General features: G+C 44.2%; 1 protein-coding gene across 1 annotated transcript in view; it reads left to right on the plus strand.

Moving 5' to 3' along the window:
- Window positions 1-23,274, plus strand: part of LOC311061779 (voltage-dependent calcium channel gamma-7 subunit-like) — a gene marked incomplete at both ends in the record, with an annotated part of 28,069 nt that extends 4,795 nt beyond the window's left edge. Inside the window, 4 exons of the mRNA XM_084080471.1 lie at window positions 878-967; window positions 5,965-6,105; window positions 18,408-18,553; window positions 22,555-23,274. Of these exons, the coding sequence (XP_083936597.1) occupies window positions 878-967; window positions 5,965-6,105; window positions 18,408-18,553; window positions 22,555-23,274 (1,097 nt within the window). The remainder of the gene's footprint in view (window positions 1-877; window positions 968-5,964; window positions 6,106-18,407; window positions 18,554-22,554) is intronic.
- Window positions 23,275-24,396: the final 1,122 nt, after the last annotated feature.

The following is a 24,396-nucleotide window of genomic DNA, read 5'->3' on the forward strand; positions in this document are numbered from 1 at the left end:
AAGAGATTTGGTGTAGAGGAGAGGGGGGGGGAGGGAAGGAGCGGACCAAGTATAGAGCTCTCGGGGACTCCGGGCAACGAAGTACATAGGGTGGTTAGGATGGTTCATTCAAAGCCTGCTTCGTGCTTAATTAAATAAAAATGCATTTCTTAATTAACCCATCTGTCTTTGTTATTACATTCTTTCTCTCTCTCTCTCTCTCTCTCTCTCTCTCTCTCTCTCTCACACACACACTCCTTCCCTCTTGTGTGGTCTTATGATTTGAATTGATTACTCTTATGTTGTTGTTGTTTTGGTTAGTTTTATGATTTAATTTGGTTCATTGTATGTGTATTTTGATAAGTCGTAAGTGTAGTATATATACAATTTGAATCCTGCGCCATGTCGGTTGTCAGTATGTACGTACGTTGTATGTGGCCAGTGTGACGTAATCTGACATCACGCCAGTGTGACGTAATCTGACATCACGATGAGACGGTATATGACATCACATCCTACCTATAAATTCTAGGATGCCGTCAGATCGCACCAGTTCGACGGCTTCCATAGTGGGTTTTGGTCATTGGAGAGGTGATGCACGTCACCTCTTTCTGAAGTGGGTACTTTCAAAGCCTGCCGTGGATTTAGGAGAGCACAAAACTCTCTCTCACACTGTGAGGTGCCTGTAAGGTGGCACTGCAAAGTGAACGACGCGTCACGCTAGACGTTCGGGCCGCGTAGCGGCCCGAACTTCTAGTATATAGTTATAATTTCACTAGTACATTAATTACTGTTTCAAACGGTTGTGGGATAGTGGGTTTTTAATAAAGTCTCTCTCTCTCTCTCTCTCTCTCTCTCTCTCTCTCTCTCTCTCTCTCTCTCTCTCTCTCTCCCTCAGGTGCAGAGAATGGGAGGTGTGTGGCGTCTGAGTATTTCTCGACAGAAGCGGAAATTGAGATCACCACAGAGAACACCGCCAACATACTCAGTAAGAACAACACACACACGCACGCACGCACGCACGCACGCACGCACGCACGCACGCACGCACGCACGCACGCACGCACGCACGCACGCACGCACGCACATACACACATACACACACACACACTCTCTCTCTCTCTCATCATTAATGAAGATGACACAGCACACACTTGTGCTGTGATGAATAGGTTTGTCAGTGGTTATCAATGCTGGTGACAATGACGCTGTAGATTACTATGAAGCCCATTTCCAGAAGCACATTATCTTGCCAGAGCTGGGGTCATGTGAGGCCTGGACCAGCATGACCCAGGAGTCTTCGCTGGTGCCACACCATCCGTGGGTTGGGTGCATACTGTATCTCCTCAAGGTGTGTGACCAAGGCCCCAGAACCGAGAGGGAGCAGTGAAGCGCATTGGACAGGCATGCTGGCCAATCATAGGTACTGCAGTTTATTACGGCTGGGGCCAGACACATGAACGAGCGAAAACGGTTTCGACCAATGGGCTCCACTCACGCACAGGGTTGCGCACGGAGGTGACGCAAAACGCGTCACATAGGCCCCGCCCATCACATTTCCCAACCCGGAAGAAGGGGTGAAAAGGGAGCAACTCCAAGTGGATGGGCTTTCCGGGGCCCTCTCTATTCTTTTTTAAAGGTAGGGTAAGTGATATTTTCTGGTTAAAACAAAAAGTATTTTGTTAAAAGGTTAAAGCTCTATATTCTGATAGTAATCATTGCTATAGAGTGTTTGTTCAGTAACAGATGTCTCCCTGTCTCTCCAGCTCTTTAATAAACAGAAAAACATTTTCCGGTAGGTGTCAAAATCTCAGACAATCAAGAGAAAGTACCCATTTTTAAGCTTCATTTTTATAGCGTTCCAGTTCCAATATGCCTGCTCATTTCTTAGTGTCATCACTTCCAATTTCACTTGTTTAATCTATATCCTGATTGAGTTCTCTATCCTGATTGGATAAAATTGGAAATGAAACTGAAACTGAAACGAAAATGCATTTTCTGTTTTATAAAGAGCTGGAGAGACAAGGAGACTCCTTTTACTGAACAAACACAGATAGCAATGAGTACTATCAGAATATAGAGCTATTTAACACTTATTTTAACCAAAGAAAATCACTTACCCTACCTTTAACTATGTGTGTGACCCAAATGTGGCACCCAGGTCTTTGGGATCCATGTTGCACCTCTTTAGTGTCCCTTTCAGCTGATCTGTATACCACACCTTTTAACCACCTGGCTTTCTGCATGGTGGCTTGACAGGAACTGTCCTTAAAGCACCTGTTTTGCGGTGTATGGCATCCAGCCAGGCGACCAGGCAGACCTACCAGACTTTCCTCTGCACTGGGGTTGCCTCCATTGTAATGGAGTGCGTTGGAGCTAATGGAGTGCGTTGGGGGAGATGTCAGTGTGGGGAACTCAGTACTGCTGAGAGGTGATGCCAAGGATTGATGGTGTTGGAGTCCTTTGGTGTTAAATGCATCAAGGCAGTCCCGGCTTGACCGACCCACAAAGCATTACACACACACACACACACACACACACACACACACACACACACACACAGCCTAATGTGACTAATATCACTGCGTCGATATTAGTCTGGGATCTCTGTGTGGAACCTGCATTTCCAAGGGGCGAATTAAAAAAAATGCCTCTGGTGATAAACCCGCCCTATATTTGCATACCAGGCCCTGATTGGTTCCTCCCTACTTCGGAGGGAGTGAAATCCAATCACAACTGAGAGGTGCCAGACCAAATCTGCCAAGGATTTTTGCAATGGCAGATTTGTTTGGTTTCCAGGCTAACGCGCGCGCACACACACACACACACACACACACACACACACACACACACACACACACACACACACACACACACACACACACACACACACACACACACACACACACACACACACACACACACACACACACACACACACACACACAGCCCTGTAGACGGTGACTTTCGTCTGTGTTCTTTAAATATTTGTTTTCAAAGACACTAGCGCACAGTCTACCGAAGGCAGTGGAGGCTATAGCCTCGATGCGGGCCTGGATGTCATCATCGATTATCCATGTGGATGTTAATATACTGCCGAGGTAGCAACAACTCCTGGACAACCTTGAGGGTTGCTGTCGATGTCGAATACTGGAAGGATACTGGAAGGACAGGCGGATGCATGGAGACCTCTGTTGAATGATGATTTCTGTTTTTTTGGGGGTGTTAACGGTCCGATTCCTTAGCGGTTCCCTTTAACGATTCCTATATAGGGGGTTCCAAATGGACCCTTAGAAGTCTGTAACTCTGATGGCAGCTTACTACAGTATCTAACACCAGATGCCTGCAGGCAAAGGCTAAGACCCTGGTCAGCAACATCCAAGGAGCTGCAATATGCAGATGGCTGCGCGCTCCTGGACCGCAGCCCAGCTGCCATGCAGCATTCACTGGATATCATGTCTTCTGTTTACCACTCAGTTCTTACGATTAACTCTTTAGTTGCCAGAGTGTAATAGTGTCACCCCAGTGCCAGCGAAAACAAGGGTTTTTACCTACTATAAAAATTCATGGAATATTTTCTGTGATCGCTGTCCTCACGGCGATCGTCTCATTACACAAGGGTGTCTCATTGCACAAGGGTGTTGGAAGTCTCGGGAAAAAAATGTATCCGCTCGCGGTAATCCGTTGCACAGCTGTGGCCAGTTGAATGTGCCTTGTTTTTGCCGTAAAGCAAGAGGAACGGAGATATAGCCATTTCCCCACAGGAAATAAAGATGTCATTTCCGGGTCTGTCGTTATCTGGCAGTGAAAGCATCATTCATAGGGTAGATAACAGTGCCATCTGGTGGAAAACCACTTAAAACCACAAACTCTCCAAACTTGTGTTTGGCACTGTGGACCAGGTGCCAACTGACGAGTTTACTCGTCCTTGGCAGTCAAAGAGTTAACTCTTTGACTGCCAGAAATAAAACATTGTTTGCTATTACTGTTCTGTATACTGTGACTGAAGAGTGTTTTCACTAACCTTTGAAAAAAATCATAGAATATTATTTTTCACAACGATCCACCCGCCGATCACTTTAAAAGACGTACGGGGGTCTCGTAGAATCGGAGAAAACAAATTGTGCCGCCGCGATAATCCATTCCATAGTTATGGCCAGTTGAATTTTTGTTTGTCACCAAAAAGCAACAGAAAGCAGAGAAAAAGCTTTTTTTCCAAATCCATTAACATGGAAGTGAATGTGACTGTTTTTTGTTTGGCGATCACGTGATTTGCTGCTTCGCTGCTTCACTGGGAGTCAAATGGTGACTCATGTGTTAGCGAACAGCGCCATCTAGCGTAAAACCACTGAAAACACAAAATCTCGTTATTCTCGTCATCGGCAGTCTGAGCCTTAGCAAAATATTACGAGAAATCTCGTCATTGGCAGTCAAAGAGTTAAGAGGGAATCGTTAGGGAACCTTAATCGTTAAAATCCTAAAGGATTCCAACCCGAGATGAAACTAGATTTGAATGCCACCATCTGCCTTCAGGAAAAGGTGGATTATCACAGGGGCCAAGTACACAGCCCTGCATCACCCGAACATTCACAGAGTATGTCAGCTGTTCTCGGCGCACAATACCATTGCACGATGAAGTAAGTATATTGTAAAATGTCTCGCTTGGGCGCACCTCACTAGCCAACACACAAGAGGAGGTTGAATGAACTGAAACCAACGCTCCCCAAAACAGGCACCTCTCAATGTCGGTAAACAAAAAATCTGTCTCTTTACAGAGTGAATAGGGTGGGGCCGAGTACAGTTCCTTGGGGGACACCACAGGGGTGGGTCCGGTTTAGCACCTCCCAAGGAGACTCACTCGGTTATTCCAGATAACCAGACCGGAACAAGTCCAGGACAGAGATATCAAATCAAATCTTCCTTTTGTCACAGTAGTATTGTACTGCGACTCTTACAATGATTCATAATGTTGACACTATGAATTAATTTGGAACCCGGCCTCTAAGCATCTGAGCGCTTGAGCAGGGTGCAGTATAATGTGTTTCTTTGGGACCGCACTGGAGGGAAAAGCCATTTTATTTTTCTTGCACTGTTTAAGAAACTGAGTCTGGTCGGCTCAGCCAAGAAGGAACAGTTGATCTGCTAGAAGCGTTTACTGAATAAAACATGGATTTGTGCACTTAGCCATTTTGCTTCTGTTTGAATAGATTAAAGGTTAAGCCATCAAAACCTGGGAAAGCATCCATGTCATTTTAGATTTTAGCTGTCCAGTTTGTTGCTGTCGGGCAGAAACCTCTTATCTCCATATTTTAACTTTTTGTGTTTTATTTTGTTCTCGTAAATTAAAGCCCTACTTGATCATAATACAGCGTCACACAAAAGCATCAAAAGTATAGCATAACCACAAGCTTGAAAAACAAATTCAGATCGAGCTTGTAGATCTGCTACTTTTGCTGTTTGACTTTGTATCCGGAAAAGTAACAGTTTTGGACATAATGAGGTTTCCACCCGACAGAGAGGATTTTGTAGAATCGGCCTCAGATCTTAATGGGTTAATATGTCACTCGTCTTCTAATGGAAACGTACTTCCAATATACTGTACACACGACATACATGGAGAGACCCACATGGTGCCCTGCTATTCTAATCATTTGAATCGTAAAAAAACGAAATAAATCTAAATTTTTCATCTGTACCTTTTGTAAATGTCACAGACAGAGAACAGTGCTCTCTCCTCGGGGTGGTTTTATTGTTGTGGCGGAGGTAAAGGGCAGCGCCGCAGTTAGCGAGTAGGGAACTAAAACCTATAGTAAAATTCATGATACGGCAAAAGTGTCATGCGATATGTCGCTCGATTAAAAACGACGGAGATTGTTTTCAACTGAACAAAGTGTTGATTTGACAACGCATTGTCACTCCCGAGACGTCAAGCATTCCTCCCTTCACCTCTCTCCTGCGTGTCTCTCTTCCTCTTCCTCCGTTCAGAGATGGTGCGAACGGCCACTCCCTTCCCCATGGTGTCGCTGCTCTTCGTCTTCACAGCCTTCGTCATCAGTAACATCGGACACATCCGGCCCCAGCGCACCATCCTCGCCTTTGTCTCCGGAATATTCTTCATCCTGTCAGGTAACTCACGCGTATGCATGCACACACAAATGAAAGTAACGAAGTACATTTACTCAAGTACTGTACTTAACAAAAATATTTTGGCATTGTACTTTTACTCCACTACAATTATCTAAATTGTCTTGTCTTGTCTAAAAAAAAAACGCTACAAAAACCTGATGCATGGCACAAGAGAGCGGAGCGCATGCCAGGAGTGCCATTACCTTTGGCCTCGTCTTGGCCAGGTCTCACTCGAAAGTGAGGTCTCGAATCTCCAAGTGATTTCCGCTGGTTAAATAAAGGTTACATACATAATGAAACAGCGGCGACGTGTCTCGATTTGACCACCATCTAAGAGTGTAAAAGCCACACTCAGGGAGCATGACTGTGCTTACTCTAGGTGTTATATTTATCATTCATTTAAATGAATGATAATGGTGGCAGTAGAAGAGTGTCAAAAATGACAAAATCAGTAAGGTTCATCGCAGCAAATTCCATGGCACAGCAAATTCCATGCACCAGTAGTTTCCACAGCATTTTTACTTTTGTGACCATAGTTAGACAGCCCGACGAACCAACGGGACAGACAACACCCATTCTAAGTTGGTAGACATGGAATAAAAGAGAAAGACTGGGAGAATAATACGCTTCAATTTGTAGAACACCCATGCCATACAGTAGGAAAGCCATGTTATACAGTACATGCTCAACCCACATACTATAGGTAAATGTAGTTGTCATCCTGCCTAGAATATAAGATGAGATGATGGAACTGCCTCACCCTGTTTCTCCTCTAGGCTATACTCATCATCAACTGTATCGCTCTGTTATTTTTTTCTTCCGAAAGCACATAATCATACGTGTGAAATTACTTTTGATTGATTTTCCACTGTGCTCACTGTCGCCATGTTGAGCAGAATGTCGGGGGAGGAGAGGGAGATTCATTAATTTGTGTCCCTATGCCCTGCAGCGTATACTGCCTTCGCTTAGATTCATACTGTCTGAATACATTTCAGAGTTTGACTTTTGAGAATTTCTGAAAAATGTAAGCATTATGCAAAAGTTGAAATGTTCGGACCGGGAAAGGTCATGGAATAATGAACTGGTACCATAGACTTTAGTTGAGCATCTTGGTATCGACGGACAAGCATTTATAGTTTTATATTTTAGACATTTCAATTACATTTTGATTATTTAAACAATATATCGGATGTAGCTCAGTAAATTGAGTAGGATTTTCACTAGATACTACTCAACTATTTGGATTACTTTTATTTCTACTGACGTCAATATTATTGTAATACCTTTACTTCAGTATCGTTTAATATTTGTTGCTCTTTTTCTCGCCAATTTAGTCATTATGGTAATTGATTCCTCCCCACGCACATTCCTGTGTTGTCACTGCTGTTGTATCCTACTGCTGACTCACGTTTTATCCTACTACTGACTCACCTACTGTACCAGTGAGGAGCCCCCACCGGGAGGACGTAGAGCCTTCGTCCTACTCCTCCCGCCCAACACTCCCTGCTGACAGGTGCCACCCGAGCGCCTAATTACATTCAATGACAATTATCGCCCTCCCCTGCCAGAACACGGTGTTCCAATTGTGTTTGTGTAGACCAGTGGTTCTCAAAGTGAGGCCCAGGGACCCTTAGGGTTCCTTGAGGGGGCTCCAAATGGACCCTTACAGGTCTGTAACTCTGAGAGTGTACAAATGGAACCAAATGGACCCTTACAGGTCCGTAACTCTGAGAGTGTACAAATGGAACCAAATGGACCCTTACAGGTCAGTAGCTCTGAGAGTGTACAAATGGAACCAAATGGACCCTTACAGGTCCGTAACTCTGAGAGTGTACAAATGGAACCAAATGGACCCTTACAGGTCCGTAACTCTGAGAGTGTACAAATGGAACCAAATGGACCCTTACAGGTCTGTAACTCTGAGAGTGTACAAATGGAACCAAATGGACCCTTACAGGTCTGTAACTCTGAGAGTGTACAAATGGAACCAAATGGACCCGTAAGGGTCCATTTGGTTCCATTTGTACACTCTCAGAGTTATGGGGGTCTTTGAAATTAAAAAGTTTGAGAACTACTGGTGTAGACACTCGACAAGGCCGTGTGCACCGCGGTGGATTCAAACCCACAACCTCCATGGTGGTGGGCAGCAGGCACTTTAGCAATGCGCCTTCAATACAGTTTTTTTTTTGGCTACACTCTTCCCACCTCTCTTTTTTTAACCACCACCCAGTTGAATTGGATCCTTTTCAGTTGGCGGTCTGAGTGAGATGGTGTTTGTGCTTGGAGAGCAGAGGGTTCACAGTCTGAGCCTGGCCTGCTTCAAAGTGCTGACTGCAATGTGCCTGCCAGCAGCCCAGTGACTGTCGGTTACAATGTCTATTTACAATATGGGAGTAATTTAGGTTTTTACACACCAGCATTCAGAATGGCCTCAATGGCATCTCTGGTGTAAAAAAAATAGAGAAAGTTCCACTGCGGTCGAGAACTAATCACAAATAGCAATATTTTCTCTTTTCCGTTATACTGAAATAACGGAGAAGCAAGCGTGTGGAAAAAATAAGTCGTTATCGCGGCGAGAACAGCCCGCTTACTCATCGTGATGACTTGTGGCGTTATCGTGTCAAAACAAACGCTGTGCCACGGCTTCCTTCACAGGTGGAAGGGCGCTGATATCGTTTGCTGTCGGGCAAAAACCTCTTATCTCTGTATTTAAACCTTTTGTGTTTTTTCGTAAATTAATGTCCCTACTTGATCATACTACAGCGTCACACAAAGGCATCAAAAGTTGCAGATCCACAAGCTTGTAGATCTGCTACTTTTGATACTTTTGAATTTGAATGCTGAAAAGTAACAGTTTTGGACATTCCACCCGAAAGAGACGATTATGGTGATTGTCTAAAACTGAACGGCACCGTGCAATGTGTGCCTGTGATCAACTCTGTCCAAACATAAGACTGTTTGCTACTTGTCCATTTCATTGACTTCTTCAAAACGGTCGCTGCATGCGTTCACAAAAGCAGTCGTTACTATGATGTCTTGTGATATAGTTCATTATGGACGACGAACCACCTCGGTTAAAAAGAGAACGTTGATTTGTGTGTGTGTGTGTGTGTGTGTGTGTGTGTGTGTGTGTGTGTGTGTGTGTGTGTGTGTGTGTGTGTGTGTGTGTGTGCGTGCGTGCGTGTGTGTGTGCGTGTACGTGTGTGTGCGCGTGTGTGTGTGTGCGTGTGTGTGCGCGTGTGTGTGTGTGTGAATAACTATTTTCTGTTGTGTTACAGTATAGTGAGATTGTGAGGAGAGTGTGATGTCCACGTAATTAGTTGTGAGAGTACCTACTTAGACTGTGATGATAACAAACCCCCTCTGCTGAATTATGTAAATGTAGAGCCTATCTGTGTTTAATGCAGAAATGCAAAGAACCTAATTACAAATTACAATGTGTGTACTGTAATATATCGTCTCTGTCGTCGACTCGTCGGGTGGAAACCTCATATGTCCAAAACTGTCACTTTTCACGATTCAAATTCAAAAGCATCAAAAGTAGCAGATCTACAAGCTCAAAGCTTGCAGATTTAATTTACGAAAAAACACAAAAAGTTAGAATATGGAGATAAGAGGTATATAGAGGTGAATGAAAAGGTGCTGGGAGCTGGGTGTTTTTTATAGTCATTGTGTCTTTTGTTGTTTGGTATTGACTTTTTATCTGGTCTGATTGTGGACGTACCGCGGTGTGAAGTCACGAACAGATTTGCAGATTCCTCCCGGTTTCCCTCTGTTCCTAAAATGACTTTACCTTGCTCTTGCTGACGGCTGTAAAAAGCGAACAGAATTTAATTCCAAATAATTGCTTTCCAACGTGCGAGCTACAGGGCTCCGCTGACCTGATTGCGTTGCTAGCAGGCACGAGGGGGGGAAATTGTATTTCATCCGACGAGTGTGGAGAGCAGTTTTCATTTAGCTCAGTGAGGCTTTGTTCTGATTAAAGGCATTTGCTAGAACTGAACCATCAGGGGTAATTGTTGCCTGCCGAGGCAGACTGGACAGCCAAAACAATCTCATTGTTTATCAAATTACAAATATAATGAGTAGCTTAAATTTGCTCCCCTTTGATCCTCCAATGGAGTGACACAGCGTAGCTGCCGTAATGGAACAAATTAATTAAAATGAATCTGTAAAAAATAAATAAATCACTCAATCAGAATTTTGAGGGAAATGATGAATGAATGCATGTGTGACGAACAACAACCTAAAGGCTAATTCATTTTGGTGAAACGTTGCATCAAAATAAGGGCTGAAATGAATAACTCAAACTCAAACTTTATATATGTAGCACATTTCCAACGGCCAAGGTGGAACCAAACTGCTGCACAGAGCAAATAGAAATGCGACCAAACAATGTGATGCGAGAGTGCGTTCTGTAGTCAACACCAACTCGGGACTCCTGGATCGCTGCCCTCCACACCCTCCTAGCATCAAGGTCAGTGTGGTTAGCTCCACTGTGGACACTGCAGAGCTCAAGGCCCTGATGCTAAGGGAGAGGAAAGTAGGGTGCAAACAAACAGAAAATGTAATCATGTGAATCTTGCAATCCACAAGTGTGGCTCAGTGTGGATCTTGGCTTCATGTAGCCAGCCTGTGACAGCAGTCATCTATAACAGGGGTATTCAAGGTTTTTCAAAGGACCAAGGACCCCCTAGCCGACAGAGACAGATGAAGCAGGGACCTCCGCTACATGTCATAGATAGTTTCATAGACTAGGTGTTGTGTAACGATTTTGACGACTTTTTATTTTTTCCGGTGTTTCCACTAAATGGCGGTCTTAGGGTTGCCAACATCCAGAACTGGAGAAACGGGACACATGCATGCGTGTGCAGCGCGCGTGCATGTGTCCCCCGTGCGTCCCCCGCGCGATTTTCTTCGGGTTTCCCGCGGATAAAGTTACTTTTTTTGTTACTTTATTTCGGTTTTAGGGTTAGGGTTAGGGTTGGGAACAGGCTGACATGCCACACAAACAATGATGCCGTTCCCACCGGAGAAAATCTCACACACAAGCACGCGTGCGAGCACTGTGCCTGCCCTGTCAACTGAGCGGTCCTAGCGCCCTTCGCATACAGCACACAAACACGCAGCCAGACACACTGCAGTGTGCGCAAACAGAAATATATTTTTTATTTTTCCCTTTACACCGGAGTCCGGGACAAACAAAGTCCCGTACGGGACACGCCCCTTTTGGCTCAAATATACAGGGCGTCCCGGCTAATACGGGACTGTTGGCAACCCTAGGCGCTCTTCACTAACACATGAGTGACCATTTCCTCCCCAGAGGCATGCAGAACCAGGAGATCACGTGATCCCAAGATTTACTGCTCCATTCACTTCCTGGTTAACGTATTTGGGAAATCGCCTGTATCTTGCCTCCTGTGTTTCACTGTATTTTTGACGACATGCTATTTTCAATGGCCTATAACATGCGAACGGGGGGTCGCGATTACTTTTTTTTTTTTTTTGTGGAAGCACAGTGAAACCCCCCGTGATTAGCAACGATCAGGGGATCGGTCATACTGGAGATAAATATTCGGTGACTACTTGAAAAGATAAGAAAATAGAAAATTTAATTTCTAGCTGCACGCAGCCAGAAATAAGTCTTGCAGTGAAAGAGTTAATATGCTGGATTCATGTTAATGTGTATTTTCAGACATCTAACCACTTAAACCCTCAATACTTGGTAAACTTGACCTTTGACCCTGTTCTTGGCCCGCTCTTTTTTCCTTCTATATAACAATGTCTCTGGCAGTCCCTGGGAGTAACATGTCTCACTTAAACCTGTGTCCTCTGAGTCAATGTTGTGCTGACATCGGCTCTCTGTTCAGCCGAAGCGGTGACGTGGTGTTTCCCTGCTCTCTCTCCCTGTATGACAGCTAGATAACACTTATCACCTCCTGTAGTAACCGTGGGCCCGCGTGACAGCCTGACTCCCTGTTGACCTGGCCTGTTGCCAGTCTTTCTAAATGTAGCACACACACACACACACACACAAACACAATGACATCACCTTCCTGTTTACGGTGTGTGTGTGTGTGTGTGTGTGTGTGTGTGTGTGTGTGTGTGTGTGTGTGTGTGTGTGTGTGTGTGTGTGTGTGTGTGTGTGTGTGTGTGTGTGTTCTTTTTGGGGGCTTATTTGAGCCACAGATGCTAGCTTAGCGTGGTCCTGTGCTGACTTGGCACCACCACTAAGCTCTCATTATAACACACACGCGGTGGTGGAAAAAGTACTAAAATCTTTGACTTAAGTAAAAGTATCGATACTGTCAGGAATGAGTGGCGGGCAGGACCCAAAAGCAGACTGCAGGAATGCAGGATAAACTTAAAAGTATTTACTACGCCGAACAGGCAGGTTAAACAAAGGTAAATAGGTAAAAGGTAAATCAAATTCCGGTCCGGTTCATGTCCGGTCTTCTGTTAAGATGTGAGGTAACAGGCCCAATGTTGTATTTTAAGTTGTATTTATGTAATCTGCCATGTGCAGTATGAAGCTTCAGTGTTTTTAGTTTGTTATTCGTTTGTTCATTGTTTGTGAATGATGTTGGTTAATTGTTTATGTCAAATGAAATGCAAAAGTGTCCTCTAAGTCCACATGGGCTGGACTTCCTTGGAGGCATGACACTTAAATAAAGACAAATCAAGTGAAAAAAAAAAATCAGCCGGTACAGTAAGTAAGTTTGCAACTTCAAAATGGCTAGCTGCCAGACACAGCCCCTCCTATACAATGGTCTACTGAACAATAAGCATACATTGCACACACAGGGTTTAAATAGACAGGGATTAACCAGACACAGGTGAACTCAACAGACAATCAACACTATCATAGGCTGGGGGACTAAGAGGACACATGTGGAACCACAGACAAATCACAAGACTGGTTAGACAAGGCAGGTACAGTACAGACAGGAAGGCACAGAACATACTACAAAATAAAGTTACAGAACACCAAGGCAAAAGGGCAACAGAGTAACAACAATACAAGACAAATGCAGAACAGCAGAACAAATGCCTAAACAGGCCTAAAGAACAGCCCTAAAGAGTCCACAATATAAGGGCAGTCAAGGGCTGAGGAGCGGAGCGTGACAGATACCGCAATTTAGAAAAACTTGAGTAAAAGTACTAAAGTATTGGCATCGAGTATTGGCATGAAACTTTTAGTACTTAAGTACTAAAAATAAAAGTACTCATTATGCACAATGTCCCATTTCCCAAGTTTTCAAATTCAAATTTAAATGTATATACAGTACAAAAAATATATATATATATTTTTTTGTGGTTATTTTCAAATAGCCAAAGAATATACAGGGCTGAAGTGGTTAATGTATGTTTTGTAATCAAAATCTACAAAGTAACTAGTAACTACAGTTTCCAAATAATTGTAGTGGAGTAAAAGTACAATATTTGTTTCTGAAATGTAGTTCTAAAAGTATAGAAAATCCGAAATTCTCCAGTAAAATAAAAGTACCTGGATTTTTTTTTTTGTTCAGTATTTTAGTACACGTACTTAGTTACTTCCCACCACCACACACACGTGCGTGCGCACGCACAGCCACGCACATGCATTCAAATCTCTGGTTGCCAGTGATAATCTAACAATGTTTATAGAACCGTAAAACAGCGAGAGCATTGTATTCTTAGAACAAACACTAGCGTGGAAAAACATTCAACCCATGCCTCAACAGATAATGAACGTTCTGCTAAAGAATCTCCAGCGTTGCGTTTGGAATCGACCAGACATCGTTAGCGGAAAAGAAATTGCTTTCTTGAAGCCGTTGGCCTCAAAAAAATCTACTTTATTTTGTTACCCCCAGCGAGCCCCTTTTCAAACAACTGACAGCTGTCTGGAGGTGTTTGTCACCCAGCCGAGTGAGAAGAATGAAAAGTGGGGGGGGGGAAGAAAGATAAGAAAACTTGTCGCTGAGTCTGTTGTTTTGACACAAAGAGAATGGCTCCCTGCAGAAATCAATGGGACCAATTTTTTCTCCATGCTTACAATGATGTCTTGCTGCTAATAACAACAGGGGTTGTCTTGTATCAATTCATCATCTTTCTTCTCTGTTCATCGTGTTTCTGTTTCTGTTTCTGTTTCTGTTTGTGTACATGCCAGTTCTCGTTTGTGCGTGTGTGTGTGTGTGTGTGTGTGTGTGTGTGCGTGCGTGCGTGCAGTGGTGGAAAAAGTACTCGATTTTTTTACTTATGTGAAAGTATCAATACTGCAATGTAGAAATACTCTGTTACAAGTAAAAGTCCGGAATTCTAAATTGACTTGAGTAAAAGTACAAAAGAATGTCCCATTTCACAGGTTTTCGAATGTATAAAGTGTATACAAATCTTTTGAAAATAGCAGATCTACAAGCTCACAATGCGTCGCATCGCAACGCATTGTGAGCTGGTAGATCGGCTGTTTTCAAATGGCCGAAATGTATGTAGGGCTGAAGTGGTTAATGTATGAATGAATATTGGAAATACTCCAGTATTAAAATAACCAAAACATTTTACTTAAGTACAATACTTGAGAAAATGTACTTACTGTAGTTACTTTACACCACTGTGTGTGTGTGTGTGTGTGTGTGTGTGTGTGTGTGTGTGTGTGTGTGTGTGTGTGTGTGTGTGTGTGTGTGTGTGTGTGTGAGTGGGAGTGCGTGCGTACATGCGTGCATGCATTTTGCTATTTGTTTTGCGTGTGTGTGTGTGTGTGTGTGTGTGTGTGTGTGTGTGTGTGTGTCTCTGTCTGTGTGTACAGAAACGTGTGTGGTGTTTGAATCAATAGTCTCCCCCCCCCCCAAAAATGTAATGTATCTACAAATAGCACATAGCACTTAAAATGGCTTTTTCTTTTGATGGGGTGCCTGGTAGCTCAGCCAGTTAGGGCACGGACCACCATATGCTCCTTGTGAGTCATGAGGAACCGAGTTAGAATCCATCTCACTGTCCTCTCTCTCTGGTCTCTGCCCTTGGTTTCCTGTCTGTCTACACTCCTATCTGAAATAAAGCATACCATGCCAAAAATAAATATATATTAAAAAAAAAGAAGTTTTTATCTACCTGTAATTTTATCATCTTTTTTTGCATCACTGTCATCTGTATTATCTTTCTCCTCTTTGATGTGTGTCCTCCACACACTGATATAATATAATGATTATAAAACAGACATACCACTTCAGCCCTATTTTATACCCAGGCTATTTGAGAATAGCCGCTTCGCGACAGGTTGTGAGCTTGTAGATCTGCTATTTTCAAACATTTTACTACTTTTACTTTTGGTACTTTAAGTATATATTGATGGCAATACTTTTGTACTTTTATTCAAGTAACATGCGTGCGTGCGTGCGTGCGTTAAGGATGGCTGGTTCATCCAACACTATGGTCCCAAACATAATGTCTTATAAAAACTACTGGCTGGATTGCCATTGAATTTGCTGCGTACCTTCATGCTCCCTGTTGATGAATCACCGCTAATTCTGTGGACACTGTGACCTTTCCTCTAGCTAGCACTACCCTTATGCTGCATTCACACTGGCAGAGACAAAAGACACACAACCACAAAGCCATGCAGTGTGCATGCAGTCTGTTGCAGAGTCGCTGGTGAAGTGTTGATCAGTACATGTACTCAGTGGTGGAAAAAGTGCTATTTTCTTTACTTACTGTAAGTAAAAGTATCAATACTGCAATGTAGAAATACTCTGTTACAAGTAAAAGTCCGGATTTCAAAATTGACTTGAGTAAAAGTACAAAAGTATTGGTATCAGAAGAATGTACCACTTCAGATATATCTCGGCCATTTGAAAATAGCCGATCGACAAGCTCACAATGCATCGCAGCTTGTAGAGCTTGTATTTCGAAAGATGTGTATACATTTTGAACATTGTATACATGTTGAACATTTTGAATGGGACAATGGGAAATTCTGCATAATGAGTTATTTTACTTTTGGTATTTTAAGTATATTGTGATGCCAACACTTTTGTACTTTTACTCAAGTACATTTTTAATACAGGACTTTTACTTGTAAGGGTGCGGCCACACCGAACTTTTCACCGAATTCTGTCTATGAGGGCGGATTCTGCCAATGGTTTTAAATGCGTTTTTTTTGTGGAAATCCGCAAATGACAAACCACTCCGTTCCCATTGAAAAGCATTGTCAGAATCCGCCCTCGTAGGCAGAATCAAAGTTCGGTGTGACCGCACCCTAACAGAGTATATCTACATTGCGGTATTGATGCTTTTACTTAAGTAAAACATGTGAGTACTTCTTCCATCACATGGTGTTGATCAACACACGTGCTGACGTCATCAAGTGCGTGTCTAAGGAGTGAGATAAAAATATAAAGAAAGATAAATACTGGGGTTAAAAAGAACATGGAGCCAGCGGAAGGAAATCATTTGTTTTCCCCCCATTACACGTTAGGAATATTATATAATAACGGCCAAACACTTGGTCGTTGTGTAGCTTTGTAGCTGCAAATGAAACAGGCCCAACTTTGTAGCAGCTACAAAGGTCGGGCGTCACGTTTTATCTTCATGTTTTTAGCTTCCATTGAAAATGAATTACCATTCATTTTCAATGGTAGCTTTGTATCTGCCAGTGTGAGTGAACACAGCATTAGGCCAACATTAAAAAAAAATCAGTTTTAAAGGATTTGTATGTTTTGCGATGATAATAAAGAGACCTTTTTGATCCTAGCATGGAGCCAGAGGAGCTACAAAATGTTTTCTTTGATTCCCAGGGCGAAGGCAGAGGATTCCTTTTTCAGTATCTCTGTAGGCCTACGGTTGCTTTGACAGATTTCCTTAAGTTGTTGTTAATGAAATGCCACAGCATGCAGGCAGAAGGAACGCTGAAGTAAGGCTTATGTGTCATTTATTTTTATTTTAGTTTTTGGGCCACCTCTCTCTCTCTCTCTCTCTCTCTCTCTCTCTCTCTCTCTCTATCTCTCTCTCTTTATGTCTTTCTGGAATTCTCCTTTCTTCTCTGCTTGCAATAATCTGTGTGCGTGTGTGCGTGTGTGCGTGTGTGTGCGTGTGCGTGTGCGTGTGCGTGTGTGTGTGTGCGCGCGCGTGTGTGTTGTGCTCAGTCATGTCTGGTAGAATTGTCTGGAAAATTGGCACAGTGTTGCCATCTGGTGGGTCCTTAATGAAATAACACTATTATTCCATTATCCTTCTCCGCCACTAGCTTTATTCCATCTCTTTACCTAAATTGATTGAAAACACTTAAACCTTCTAGACTTAAAACTGGACCTGAGTTACCTCTGCACTTGAACCACTTTCCCCCTTTTAAGCCGATCTACTTGTAGATCTGCTATTTTCAACGTGAAATGGGCCTTTATGCATGAGTACTTCTACTTTTGGTACTTTAAATGCATGTATGCCAATACTTGTGTATTGTGTATTGTGTGTGTGTGTGTGTGTGTGTGTGTGTGTGTGTGTGTGTGTGTGTGTGTGTGTGTGTGTGTGTGTGTGTGTGTGTGTGTGTGTGTGTGTGTGTGCTTGTGTATGTGCGTGCGTGCATGTCCTTGTATACTGTATGTAAGCCAGTGTCCCTGATATTCTCCGGTCCCAGGCAGGCCACTTGTTGGGGGTTCTCTCTTTTAGCCTATTTACACTCGAATAAGGTCACACAGACACTACAAACATACAGTACACAACCACAACCATACTGTACACACACTTTCAATCCCATCTCCCTCTCTCCCTTTCTCTCTTATAAATTATTGTATGATGAAACACAATTTGATGCTGAGGATGTAAGAGTAAAGCGTCATTCTGCTTAAACAGACCATGTGTCAAGGATGATGCAATAATGATGTACAGCAAGCAATGCATTATGTTTCTCCCAGGTTACTTAAGCCTATAGTGGTTCTCAAAGGTGGGGTCCGGGGACCCCCCATGGGGTCCATGAGGGTGTTCCAAGCGGGTACCTGGCAAATTTGGTTATACAGTATGTTGCATTAATACATTATATTCTTTCCGTGTGGGGGAATGTGTCAGCTAGGTCGGAAGGTAACGGAGGGCATTGGCAAAAAGTTTGGGAAGTCAAAAGTGTGGGAACCGCTGTGCTATATCAACGCAATGGCTTTCATTTTGTTTTGTTTTTTTGTAGACAAATGGGGCCCTGACTGAACTAATTTGACAAACTGCAACTGCTACGTTGTTATTGACACTAAACCTTGTGTTATATTGCATGCTGGGTACAACTCGTATTGCGTAAACACAGTAAATGACATGAAATCAACGACACTGTCTTCCCTTCCTCTCAGGTCTCAGTCTGGTCGTAGGCCTGGTGTTGTACATCTCCAGCATCAATGATGAAGTGATGAACAGACCCAGGGAACCAGAGCAGTTCTTCCACTATCATTATGGCTGGTCCTTTGCCTTCGCTGCTTCCTCCTTCCTCCTCAAAGAGGTACAGTAGCAGGCAGCGTGTGCGCACACACACACACACACACACACACATACGCACAGTCGCACACGTACGCACGCACGCACGCACACGCACGCACACGCGCACACACGCACACACATACACACACATAAATCTTCTCTTCTGGGGGGTCCCTGGCAGTGGGCACACAACATTTTCTGATGCGGAATCGGCGGCCAAAGATATATTAATTTGGGGGTCCTTAGACATAAAAGGGTCTGAGAACCACTGCTGTAAACACACATGCAAGAATAGTTAGAAGATACATTCCAGGAATCTCTGTCTCTCTGTCCTTCCTTCTCATATCTTGAGAACTGCTCGTCCGATTGACTTCGCACTTGGTTTTTACCGCTCGATCGGATGAGCGCTTATCCAGAACCAGCCTGGCCCGCTCCGAGCGGTCACGCGTGTCTCGTGAATCGCTCATCCAGTCGACTTCACACTCGGAGGGTGCATTGCTCAGTGTGTTTTCCCAGTGGTGGAAGAAGTACTCAGGTATTTTACTGAAGTTTTTAAATAATTGTAGTAAGAGTAGAAGTAAAAGTATTTAAAAAAGGAAAAGTAAAGTAAAAGTAACTCAAAATTGCACTTAAGTGCAGTACTTGAGTAAATGTACTTAGTTACTTTCCACCACTGGTTCTCCAGAAGCGGACCACTCTGTTAGTAACAGGCAGCCCCCCTTGTCGATCGGCTATTTTCAGCAAAAGCTTTCCCTACGATAACAGAAAACTGAAAAGACACTAGCATAGAGCCCTGAGGAGTTTAAGTGGTTAACGTTCCTTGTACCGTTTAAGAGAAACATCCTCAGGTCAACTCAACCAAGAAGGAATAGTTGTAACCTGCCAGGAGCTTTTACTGAATAAAACATGGATTTATGCACTTAGCAACCTGCTTCTGCCTGAATACAATGAAGCTTAAAAAGGAAAAAGTCCTCAAAGTTCCAAAAAAGCCAAGAAATACATAAAAATGTGATGCGACATGGCGTGATGTGAGCTTGTAGACTGGCTATTTTCACTATTCGTCATTCCACAAAGTATAGACCAATTATGTGTTTACCGACATTGAGACTGGAAGCACATAATTGTTTCGGGGTGCGCTGGTTTCAGTTCATTCATAGCTAGACCTGACAGAATGGGTTTCATTTGGTACCGGCCGGCGCGCGCATACTGGTTCTTATCAGTGGGACGTCGTCTGCTAAGGGTTTAAGTAGGGCTTAAGTGGTTATGTCTTGTGTATTTTTATGAAAACATATTTGGATACACTCAACATCAGAGGAGACCCCTGTCGGGTCCTGTAATGCTCATTATAATTGCTAAAATATCCATCATGAATAGCCATTATTCAAGATGTTAGGTTATTATCGATTACGCATAATATATTGTATTGGCTAACCATGTTTGCAAACGAATGTCAGTTTAAGGAACAGGCCAGCAGGCAGGCACTGTTGTCGATTAATGATTCACTGCTTGTAGTTAGTGATAGTGACTGGTCACTATACTGTATGCTCGGGTAAACACCGCTGCGATCATCCGTTCCATAGTGGTGGGCAGTTGAATGTAGATTGTTTTAGCCAAAAAGCAACAGAAACAGAGAAAAGGCAACTTTTCCAAATCGAATAACAAGGAATTGAACGGGCTGTTTTTTTTGCGATCACGTGATTTGCTGCTGCTTTGCTTCTCTGGGAGTTAAATGGTGACTCCCAGGTTAGCGAACAGCGCCATCTAGTGGAAAAGCACTGAAAACACAAAAACACACAAAAAATATTGTTATTGGCAGGCTGCACCTTAGCAAAATATGACGAGAAATCTCGTCATTGGCAGTCAAAGAGTTACGATCCGAATACAGACTCCAGAGCCACAGGAGTCCCACAATCATTTGACGTTGTGCATCTCCTCTCATCTCTTCGTCCTCATTCTCATTCCAAACTTTAATGTGAAGAATCTTAGACTGGGGAGCATCATACTTGGAGCCTTGTGGGAAATCAACCGTTTATAACCAAACAAACAGATACACAGGCATAGACTCACTAAAAGCAAATGACTTGGAGACTACATGACCTCATCTAACCACTATTCATCTATCCAAACACACATATGCACGCACCCTCGCACTCACACACACACACACACACACACACACACACACACACACACACACACACACACACACACACACACACCCACACACAGACCCCCACACACACACCCGTCACCCCTGGAGCCTGCATAAATTGCAATTAAACACCATTCAGTTACCAACACACATGCAAAACCATGCACACACACACACACACACACACACACACACACACACACACACACACACACACACACACACACACACACACACACACACACACACACACACACACAAATTGCTTAGAGCCTGCGATAACAGCCGTCTAATAGTCTTCATTTAGCCGTACAAGAACTTTTACAAAGATATGCACACACACACACACACACACACACACACACACACACACACACACACACACACACACACACACACACACACACACACACACACACACACACACACACACACACACACACACACACACACACACACACACACACACACACACACACACTCCTCTCTCTCTCTCTTACAAAACCACAAGCGTAGGATGTCAGCATCCTGCCAGCATCAATATTCATAAATGTTAATAGATTGAGAACTGGAGGGCAACAGCATCTCCTAGTGTCACAGGAACAAAAGACACACTCAGGGCCTCCTATCTGTACTCTGTGCTCCACTCACATTTCCATTTCTCACCTTTTATCTTCTTCTTTCTCATTATTTTCCTCCCCTCTGCACTCGTCTCCTTCCCTCCTATTCAGAAATAAGCAACCAGGTCTATGAAAACAAGCCCAAAAGAAGCGACCACAGGCCATATGTGCACTTTAAACCTATATGCGTCGGCTATTTGAAAATACCAGATCTACAAGCTTGTAGATCTGCTATTTTCAAACAAGTCTTCAAAAAAGAAAGTGAAACGTTTTGAATATTTTTCGAAACAACACAAATCTGGTATCCCTGGCACAAATTTATTTTAGATGGGGGGGGGGGGGGTCTGTGGACAATTAGATATTAATTTAGGGGTCGTTGACATGAAAATGTTTCAGAACCACTGGTTTAAAAAACTCTACATTTAGGAAACAAGCCCAAATAAGCAACTATACATTTTACAAACAACCCAAAAACCTGCAAAACTAATCATAATTCCTAACCTAAAAAAAAATGCTTAACCCCATCCTGAATGTTTACATTCATGCTCAACAACAGTATATGCCTGTAATCTTTTTCAACCATAAAAAAACATTTCTCTTGTGAGAACCAGATGAATTGTCCATACAATATTTCTATTCATCAAATTCTACTATTAGTTAGTGTGGGGACATTTAGTCCCTCACAAGTAATACAAGCAAGCACGCACGCACGCACGCACGCACGCACACAAATGTGGTTTCATCAGGATACTGGATTTGAGGGCTGCTGTGAATAGTATATTGTGTGAATATTGCTGTATCATCCTGCTGAGGAGGAGTCTGTGTGTGTGTATAGGCCTATGCATGCACCTGGAGCACACAGCAAAATCCTGTTGGTTTCTTTGTATTTATTGTTAACACTGAGTCAACCACTTAAGCCTTAATTTAGCTTTGTTGTTAGGCTGAGTTAAAGTGGCAATTCATGATCGGTACAGGTATTGATCAGTTCCTGATCAGATGGTACTGTATTATGCAAAGCGCAGTATGCTGGCACAGTGTTGTTCCTGAATGTAAATATATCTGTCTGTCTGTCTGTCTGTCTGTCTGTCTGTCTGTCTGTCTGTCTGTCTGTCTACTGTATCTATACTTTATCTATCTATCTGTCTACTTACTGTATCTATCCTCAATCCCTTTTCTCATTCTATCTAATCCAACTCTGTGTCCTTTTTTATCTGCTTACTCTCTCTCTCTCTCTCTCTCTCTCTCTCTCAGGGTGCGGGGGTGATGTCCGTCTACCTGTTCATGAAGCGCTACGCCGAGGAGGAGCTCTACCGGCCCCACCCGGCCCTCTACCGCCCCCGCATGTCCGACTGCAGCGACTACAGCGGCCAGTACCTGCACCCGGACTCCTGGCCGCCTCCCCGCCGCCGCGGCCGCAGCCCGTCCGACGCCTCGTCCGACATCTCCATCCAGCTGACCCAGACGCCGCCGCCGCCCCCCACCGCGCCCCACCGCGCCTCCTCCTCCTCCTCGTCCTCCTCCGCCCCGCAGCCCCCTCCCCACGGTCACGGCGGCGGCAATCCCAAAATGGGAGGCGGGGCTACCGCGCCTCCCTCCCGCTGCCCCTCGTCGGGTCCTTCCTCGTCCGTGGCGAGCTACCAGCTACAAGTGGCGACCGCCGCCGCCGCCTCCTCCTCGACGTCCTCCGCGTCCTCGGCCTACCCGCACCCGCTCCACCCCGGTGCCGCCGCCTCCTCCTCCACCCTGCCCCGCTCCTCCCACCCCCACCAGCGCCACCCGCTCACGCACTCGCACTCGACAGCGCACGCGCTCCCGCCTCAGCAGCACCCACACTCCCACCCGAGCGGGCCCCACCCGCCCGGTCTCCCGCACGGCGGCCAGTCCCTGCCCATGGACGTGCCGCCGCCCCGCTACCAGCACCACCACCACCACCACCCCACACACATGGGCATGAACGCCTCGCCGTGCTAGGCTACACACTTAGGCTAGGCTAGCGTAAATGCAGCGTAGCGTAGCATGGCGTGGCAAGGTGAGGGGAGGGGACAAGGAGACAGAAGGATGGGTGGGCGGGAAGGGAGGGGGGGGGGGGGGGGGCGTAGGTTTTGTTATGGTCCGGATACACCATGCAATTACACACACACACACACACACACACACACACACACACACACACCACACACAAACAGAGACACAGAGATCCTGGACCCTCGAACCACGTGGGAGGGAAGACAAAGCGGAGAGGATGGAGAGAGAGAGAGAGGGAGCTGTTGGGAAACCGTGAAGAGGGAGAAGAAAGAGGAAGGAGAGAGGAGGGAGGGAGAGAATGAGGATGTTTAGGAGGTCAAGGAAGGAGGACAGAAGAGAGCGAGAGGAAGGTAATCAGGTTTGCGGAGAAGGGATTAATCGTAATCGATGCCGTTGCTGAGATGAAGACAAAAGACACTTTAACAAACTAAACACGCAGGGAACGGAGCGAGAGAGCGTGAGAGAGGATGTGATGATTAGCAGACCGGAGGAGAGAGGCAGTGTTGTTTCACTCACAGTAGATGGCACCATGAGCCACAGGGATGGGAGAAAAAAGATAAAGTTTTGTATAGAACCTTTGTTACCCAGAATGCAGTTCAAAGTGCTTTACCGATAGCGGGCCGATGCCAATGGAGAGACTAGGAAAACACAACTCAAACTCACAGAAGAAAATATGAACAATGATTGTCATGCATAAACAGAAGGCAAAATATGTACGCATTTACGTTTGTCCTCGCAACTAGATGTTGCTCCGTAGCTAGAGCCCGACCGATGTATCGTTTTGGCCGATATATTTTGTCCTTTATTTGACTTTATGATCTGTTTCAGCAATTCGTTTCTGTCGGGTGGAAAACTTTTCTGGATTCAAATTCAAAAATAGCAAACATAGCAGATCTGCAAGCTCAAAACGAGCTTGTGGATCTGCTACTTTTGATACTTGGACGTGACGCTGTAATATGATCAAGTAGGACAAAAAGTTAAAATACGGAGATTTCTGCCTGACAACAAGGAATTACAGTATGCAGCCGATGTGTCCTGATTTTTAACCACTTTCAACCTGCCGTTCCT

This window comes from Gymnoscopelus microlampas (genome assembly GCF_963454915.1).
Source record: "Gymnoscopelus microlampas genome assembly, chromosome: 15".
In the NCBI taxonomy this organism is placed as follows: Eukaryota; Metazoa; Chordata; class Actinopteri; order Myctophiformes; family Myctophidae; genus Gymnoscopelus; species Gymnoscopelus microlampas.